This window comes from Quercus suber, unplaced genomic scaffold (genome assembly GCF_002906115.3).
Source record: "Quercus suber isolate HL8 unplaced genomic scaffold, Cork oak 2.0 scaffold_1012, whole genome shotgun sequence".
NCBI classification, from domain to species: domain Eukaryota; kingdom Viridiplantae; phylum Streptophyta; class Magnoliopsida; order Fagales; family Fagaceae; genus Quercus; species Quercus suber.
In genome coordinates, this window is record NW_027070424.1 from 72,918 (window position 1) to 81,758 (window position 8,841).

At 33.2% G+C, this 8,841-nt stretch overlaps 1 protein-coding gene across 1 annotated transcript; it reads right to left on the bottom strand.

The window, feature by feature from the left end:
* Window positions 1–3,623: 3,623 nt before the first annotated feature.
* LOC112036005 (receptor-like protein 9DC3) lies at window positions 3,624–6,759 on the bottom strand. The gene has a single exon (XM_024068824.2). It carries the CDS (start codon window positions 6,429–6,431, stop codon window positions 3,912–3,914), a length of 2,520 nt encoding a protein of 839 aa, XP_023924592.1. The 5' UTR covers window positions 6,432–6,759; the 3' UTR covers window positions 3,624–3,911.
* Between the last annotated feature and the right edge of the window lie 2,082 nt (window positions 6,760–8,841).

An 8,841-nucleotide genomic window follows, 5' to 3' on the forward strand; every position in this document is an offset into this window, starting at 1 on the left:
CCTTAAGTTTGAGAATTTTTATATTAGTTTTTTAAGTTTGATTTTTTTTTTTTCAAAATGGTCTTTTTGCCCATATCTATAACTGATCTAGCTATTTAGTGCTGGTAAAATTATGTCGTTTCTTTTCTTGTTTTAGACGCTCTCTTAACTACCAAATTAGTCACAGACATGAACAAAAAGCTCCAAAATTAAGAATCAAAATCAAAAGTGTAATTCCTTCTCAAAAAAGAAAAAAAAAATCAGAAGTGTAATTTAATTTAACAAATATAATATATATATATATATATATATATGATTATGTAGCTTGAAGTTTGAACATGACAACTTATTCTATCCAAAAAAAGAAAAAAAATCTCAAATGAAAAAAAGGCCTACGTCAGTCAACTATTTATCAACAATTGGTCTGTGAGGAAAAAGAGACAAATTCTACATGGAGCAAGCATATATTGCTAACATTCATTAGTGTCGTCGTACTAAAAAGTTAAAAACGATTATGTATATGTACCTCAGGATTGGGGATGGGATGTTTAAAACCAACTTAGGTTCAGGGAATGGTTTGATTGTTAATTAACGTCGTTTAAAAATTCTCAAAACTATTACAATATAAATTATCTGACAGTCTAACAATAATTACTAATTTAATATTGGGTGAATCTATTTTGATATTTAAATATACTTATAATAGTCAAATCAAGACAAAGCTAGAACTTTGAGTTTAGAGGGCGGCTTTACTATTAGTTGTGTGCGGTGATTTCAACCTCTAACTATACTATTACTTAGTTGTTGAGATTTTTTTTTTTTTTTTTTTTTTTTTNAGTAAAGCCGCCCTCTAAACTCAAAGTTCTAGCTTTGTCTTGATTTGACTATTATAAGTATATTTAAATATCAAAATAGATTCACCCAATATTAAATTAGTAATTATTGTTAGACTGTCAGATAATTTATATTGTAATAGTTTTGAGAATTTTTAAACGACGTTAATTAACAATCAAACCATTCCCTGAACCTAAGTTGGTTTTAAACATCCCATCCCCAATCCTGAGGTACATATACATAATCGTTTTTAACTTTTTAGTACGACGACACTAATGAATGTTAGCAATATATGCTTGCTCCATGTAGAATTTGTCTCTTTTTCCTCACAGACCAATTGTTGATAAATAGTTGACTGACGTAGGCCTTTTTTTCATTTGAGATTTTTTTTCTTTTTTTGGATAGAATAAGTTGTCATGTTCAAACTTCAAGCTACATAAAAAAAAAAAAAAAAAAAAAAAACTACTAACTACCATGGGTGCAACAGTTTAAAGTAAATGGGTATTATTGGATCACAGTAATTTACCCGTTTGTTATCTTGGATTAAATGGGTGGACTCCTAGGTTAATTATTATTTTTAATTCTCAATTTAACAAAATCTTAACGTCAATGATTCTTAAAAAAAAAAACAAAAAAACAAAAACAAAAATCATAATGTCAGTATTTCGATAAAACAATGAAACATGCTTCCTTCTAAACTCAAGTGCAAATGCATTCTTTATAAAATAAAGTTTGATTACAAACTTGGTTACAATTTTAGACTTTAATCTTGCAATGCATTTGACAAGTGTTGGTTGGGTTAAGTGAGATTGAGTGAGTCATGTGAGGTTCAACTTTTCAAGAGGGAGTTTCACACCCATATACACTTAGATTAGATTAGAGTAGAATTTTTATCTTTGTATCAAAAAAGAAAAAAAAAAATCCACATGTTTCAAGGAGTTAGCTGTATCTATTTGATCATAAACCAATTTTTAATTAATTTTAGCCCCTTATTAGTGTTAGCAAGTTACTCTAAGTGAAACTTGAGGTGAAAGCCTAATTCCAAGTGAATTTTTGACTTCGTGGATTAGAGTTCAAGGTTGCATCACTTAAGAGGATTTTTTATCGAAATGCAAGTGATAATGAAAGATAAGAAATTAAATTGACTACAATTCGTAAGACACTAAATTCCAATTACTAAGTCAATGCCATTAATTTGAAGTAAATTGATTCAAAGTGAATTGTTTTGAAGTAATCTAGATTGAAGTGAATTGATTTGAAATAAATTAATTCAAAGTAAAGATTAGATCCTAAGCCATAATTGTAGCATCAAATGATTGAAAGCAAAAATAAGCCTAGATCAAACACATACTAACAACTAAATATTACATTAACTTAAATTTGATTAAACATGGTCACTAGTTACAAAGGAATCACTCCCAAGCATAAATTCTTTATAAATCCTAGGAATTAGAAGATCTCCTAAGAAAATAAGTACGTATGCTCTAAGAATTGATCTCAATAATTTATCTAGTGTGTCCGCAGTGTCTTTTCTTGTAAAGTGAGTCTTCATTATACTTGAGGTTGTAGTGGCTACTTCCTATTTTGCTTTGCATATGTCGCTCCCTAGTTGAATCTCATTGCCATTTGTTGCGCAACCAACTGTTCGTGGTAACCTTTTATAACTCCCTCAAGCAACTGCTCCCATATTGATTGTATTGCACGTGTCATTGCCTTATCTGTTGTTTCTGTAACTACTCAAACCACTTTGAAGTAGGTCAAAACAATGCCATTTGTCATCATTTCAAGCAATTTTCTATCTTGCCTCAATTTCCAAAAAATGAAATTTGCTACATCAGATTATTTTCTACCTTGTCTATCTCTCAGTATGCCATGTGTTCATGCTTTAAATCATTATTTTTCATCCTAACAATATCAGATTACTAGTTCTTGCCATCCTGGTACTATATCACAGTCAATATAGTATGGTATTTGTAATAATGCTCTCTCTCTCTCTCTCTCTCTCTCTCTCTCTCATATAGTCATATGTGTTTGTGTGGGAGTGAGGGGATTTTAACCACTCTTGTCTCTATATACTGATCGGTAACTTATGCAATGCACAAGTAAGTTTAATATAAGATAATTTTTCAACTTTTTTTTAACATAAATATGAAATTTCATAATTATAATAGTTATTAATAGACATTTATTATAATTGTATGTTTATAGAATTATATAGTCTACTATTTAAAGAAAATATGATATACCAACATTCTAATTGGGAGGTTTAAATATAGAATCAAATTTAAATTCAATTTAAAATATATATATATATATATTAGAATAAAACATGTAAAATTGTGAGTTTCAATTAGCTCAACATATGAAGTTTTTGATAATTAAATAAGAGATTTAATATTCAATTCTTGTTAACACCAAAAACTGATTGGTATAAAAAAAAAATGTAAAATTCTTAATTCTTATGTGACACAATACTATACATCTAACTCATTTATGACAAAATTTAAAATCTGCCCAACCAAACCCAATTACCACACCTAATACAAAAACTTTGGTTGCAATAATTTTTTATTATCATTTTAATTTTAGCTTGTTCTCAAACCAGAGACAAAGAACAACACACTTTCACGGTTTCACGTATACTAATATATATGTGAGATACCATTTTATTCCTCATTCCCTTTTTTGCTTTTTTTTTTTTAGGTAAAACCTAGAATTCCTGACAATTACGCTATAAAAGGTATTGTAATCCAATTTATTACCCCACATATAAGAAGGACAACGCCTTAATTTTATGTAAGGACTTGGAGTCCAATTTTAGTACACAATAACTTAATTTCATTAATAGTTTTACAACAAGACCATCTCTGGCCAAAGCCAATAAAAGATCACAAAAATAAAAGGGCAGGGAAGGGAAAAGCACAACGCTGACATATTACATAGATTTTGGTACAATGATGCTACCCACCTAAATCTCTAAAAAGAAAGGAAAAGGAAAAAGCATATATAGTAATGATAACAACACATACCAAGATTTATTTCGGTTTGGATAACATCTACCCTGTTTGAATTTAACATCAAAATCCCCTCCCAGTCACTTATCTTCCTATTCGGTGTTGAACTGCAAAGTGAAGATAAATAAACCAATTATACTTCCTTACGATCACAATTTGCCCAATAACAACTCCAATTATAAATCCACAACCATACCCGATCACGACTACTTTCCAGCCAAATTCATATAACAACTTTGAGTCTTGATTAATCTCTTCAAAGGTTAAAGGAGGGAGCAATGAGCCGTCAAAATTTCCACATTTTGTTGACAAAGGACTTCCACACAATCCAGGATTACCACCAAAAGACTTGTCCTGAAAGGTATCAAATTGGTTCCCATGTGGTATAGGCCCTATTAGATTATTGTTAGAGACATTGAAAAATGCAAGGAAGGTGAGCTGTGTTAGTTGTGAAGGGATCTCTCCAGATAACTTGTTTTGAGAAAGGTCCAATACTTCTAGCGCTGTCAACTTTTCCAAGGATGAAGGTATAGAACCCGTGAGTAAGTTGTTGGAAAGGTTGAGCACTTGGATTCCTTTCAAATTCCCCATGAGTTTTGAAATTTCTCCTTCAAATTTATTGCTTGAAAGATCCATTGCTATGAAAATATATGGGATTCTCTCGTATGCAATCTCTATGCCTCTGTTTGTGAATGTCATTGAGTAAGCGTAATCATAACTCCATACTTGTCCTAATAGATCGAACGACACGTTTGCTTGCATATACATAGGACCATTCTTACCAATGATTTGCATGGCTTTCCAAATTTGGAAGTACTCCAATGGTAACTTACCAGTGATGCTATTGTAAGAAAAGTCAACAATATGCAAGTTTGGAAATACAAAATTACTTTTGGGTTTCCCTATTGCACCTTGGAGTTGATTATGTCGTAATATAAGAACTCCCAATTCTGGAAGAACCCCCAACCAAGAGGGGAAAGAATCATTTATCTGGTTGTTTCCAAGAACAAGAGTTTCTAACATTGTACAGTTCACCAACGATCTTGGTATCTGCCCCTGTAATTGATTTTGACTAAAATCAATCATTTTCAATTTGCTCCCCTTCTTGCATATTTGAGGAATTTTGCCGTTAAAGTTGTTCCTTCTTAGATTGAGAACTGATAAGGAAAAACTGAGGTTTCCCAAACAGTCTGGAAGCATGCCACTCAAGTTGTTATATGACAAGTCAAGGGAATCAACAGAACTTAGATTGCAAATCATTTTTGGGATTTCTCCAGTCAGTGTGTTATTTGAGACTGAGTAAGTAATGATGGAAGGTGATGGGATAGGAAGTGATCCCTGCAGCTTGTTATTACGAAGATCCAAAGCTCGTAGATTGGTCCATGGTAGAATAAGAGGAAGTTGGTGGAAACCTGTTAGAAAATTGTTAGACAGATCTAGATTCCAGAGAGTATTTTTACTTGAGTTCCACATCCAATTTGGTATTGAACCATGCAAACCATTCTTTGAAAGTCGCAAATCAACTAGTTGGGTAAGGTTTCGAATGAAAAATGGGATGCTACTATTCAAATTGAGGTCCTCTAGGCCCAACTCATTGAGTTTAGTTTGCTTACCGATCCAATCCAAAGTACCACGGTTGAACTTGTTAAATGAAAGGTCCAGAATGATGAGCTCGGTAAGATTACCTAGTGAGGATGGTACTGGTCCAGAGAAATTGCAATCACGAACATCAATAGAATTTAACAACTTGAGGTCACCAATTGAATTTGGTAGCTCACCATAAAAACTCGTACCTGCAAGCAACAATTTTTTAAGAGGGCTGCTTCTGTTAAATTCTGGAACATATCCAGTGAGATTTGCATTGAACCGCACACTGAGGTCCTCTAGATTTGGAAGTTGAAAAATTCCTGCCGGGAACTCACCCTGCAAACCACACTCTCTAAGTACAAGATAAGTTAAAGAAGTAAGGTTTGCCATGTTATTGGGCACTGTCGAAGATATATCAACCTGAGTAAGATATAACTCCTCCATGTTTGGAAACTTCTCAACCAGGCTTTGTAAGCCAGGGTTTTGGAGCTTCAATGAATTGAGTTCGAGATCAAGATACACCAACTTAGAAAGCTGTAAAATTTCGGCTGGGATTTGGCCAACAAATCCAGAATAAGTTAGGTCCAAATAAGTTAGATTCGAAAGCTGCCTAATACCAACAGGGATTCGAGATTGATTAAAGTCATTGAAGGAGAGATCCAGCCTCTGGAGATTAACAAGACGGAAAAGGCTACTACTGGAGTTGATAGAACCATAGAGACAACTACTGCTGAGATCAAGGCTGATCACATGACCGGTGTCCTTGTCGCACCCAACACCATCCCATGAACAGCAATCATCACTTTCAAGCTTCCACGAAGAAACCTTCGGGTAAGCAGAAGTTTCATAAGATGCAGACTGATCGATGATAAAGCTTTCCTTGAATTGCAGCAAGGCGAAACTCTCATCATCATGGCATAATGGTTGCACGAAAGAAGAGCTAGCAAACATAAGATTATACAACGAAAGTAGAGCAAGCAAGTGCATGAGCATGGACAGAGAAATTGATAAACCCATAATGTTGTACTGAATTTTGTTTAGCACTCCTAGAATTTAAGAATAAGAAGAAAAACTAGAATAAAATGGTACAAACATCTTAGATTTGCACTGAAATGAGATTGGGGAAATTCTCAGATTTGTGGATGACAATAAAATAAGAGATACTTCTATTGGATGATACGTATGAGATGAAGAAAAGCTAAGCTTTTACAAGAGAATTACAAGAAGACTTATTGAAGATTGCAGAACAAACACACAGAGAGCAAAAGGAAAGAGTGAAGAGAGAGAGAGAGAGAGAGAGAGATTTGTGAGGAAGAGAAGTTTGTTATTTCACTATATGAAAGATTTACACAATGTACAGGTATATATAGTCAACCTAAGAATTCAGAAAGCTCGGATCACTCATAAATATCTTCTAGAAATATCTTCTAACACCCAAAACAGATTATCCCACTTAAGCACCTGCCATAACAGAATTCTGGAATCAGTAACTAACTGTTGTTTCGCTGGCATGAGATGAAACGCACCGTGTGACTGAATTAGAGTAGGGAATACACGTGTCAATCACACGTGTTACCTGTTTCACTCTGCTGTGCATCTTCTGTAGCATTCCTTTGTGCATCCTCTTCAACATGAGAAATATGTGCTTTGAGCTTTGATTGGAACTTATCTTGACAAAGAGTGGCTGAGAAGCGAGAGGATGTCTACTTCATTATAGAAAGAGTGTGGAAAGAAAACTGATTTGAGGTAGGGGTGTCAATGTTTGACCCAACCCGCGAACACGACATGAACCCGACACGAGTTTTTTCGGGTTAGGGTTGGGCCTTAATGGGTTTGGGTCATAAACGGGTCGACCCGAAAATGACACGATAAGAAACGTGTCATAAGTGGGTCAACCCGCGTAACCCGCAATAAACACGTTTGACACGTCAATTTATTTGGGTCAAGCCTGAAATGACCCGTTTAATGCAACCCGTTTAACTTGTATAACAAATAAATATTTATTTTATTTTAGATTTGTCAAATACCTTTTATATCCAACATATATTTTAAATTTAAAAAGAAAAGTGAGTAATTACAAAAAATTATAAGAGATATAATTGAAAATTGAAACTTTACAAACCCTAAATCTCTAAACCCTACAAACCCTAAACCTCGATGGCTGATAATCGTGGTCATAGTCAGGAGTAGTCTACTGTTTGCTCAAATTCTTTCAATATTGATATTTAGCATTTGGCGAGTTCTAAGGATATTATATTTTTGTTGAACTATGTTATTTTATTTTTGTTAAACTATGTTATTTTGAATTTGAGTTGAAGTGTTGCACTTCTTTTGGAGTGTAAAGAACTTATTTCTAGATGAATGTTATATTTTTGTTGAACTATATTATTTTGAATGTGGTTTGAAGACTTGAAGTGCATGCATTGCTTTTTGGGATGTAAAAAATTATTTCTAGATGGATGTTATATTTAATATTATGCAGGTTGAAATGGGTTGGGTTACATTCGTGTCAACCCAACACGACTTGTTTATTAAGCGTGTCAAATGGGTTGGGTCAGGTCAACCCGCCTTATTAACAGGTCGGGTTAAGGTTGAAGGATCCTGACACGATTATTAAATGGGTCGGGTTAGGGTTGAGCCATTTAGTTAAATACCCCTACCTCGACACGACACGAACCCGACACGCTAACCCGAATTGACACCCCTAATTTGAGGACTTGAGGGTAGCTAGCAAACATGTGGTTATAGATTTAGGAGAAAAAAAAAGGAAAAGAAAACAGGAGTAAACGTGTTTGACTAGACAAGATTATGAAAGTAGGAATGGGAATGAATGACTTGTCTATTCATTCATTATTTTTTTATTTTTTTTTTTACCTTTCAATGAATAGTTAAAAGTTGAAGTTAAAATATTAAACTATCATCTATATGTGTGGGTATATATATTATATATATATATAACTCATAATGTTGTACTAAATTTTGTTTTGCACTCTTAGAAGTTACGCACACCTAGAGACTGGAATGTCGAGATGGAACATTATTTTAATTTGAAATATGCTTTATCGTGGGAGACCCTCTAATGCAATGTTTCTTATTATCATCATTGTAGTTAGAAAAATGAATATGTTCCATAATTTCTTGTCAAGCTCACAATAGTTTAGACTGACTATATGGAATTAGGTAGAGATGCATAAACAGGAGAAAACGTGTTTGACTAGACAAGATTATGAAAGTAGGAATGGGAATGAATGACTTGTCTATTCATTCATTATTTTTTTTTTTTTTTTTCACCTTTCAATGAATAGTTAAAAGTTGAAGTTAAAATATTAAACTATCATCTATATGTGTGGGTATATATTATATATATATATATATAACTCATAATGTTGTACTAAATTTTGTTTTGCACTCTTAGAAGTTACGCACA

Bases quoted from the DNA above. Each gene is read 5' to 3' on its own strand.
- LOC112036005 (XM_024068824.2), bottom strand. From the start codon at position 6,431: ATGGGTTTATCAATTTCTCTGTCCATGCTCATGCACTTGCTTGCTCTA.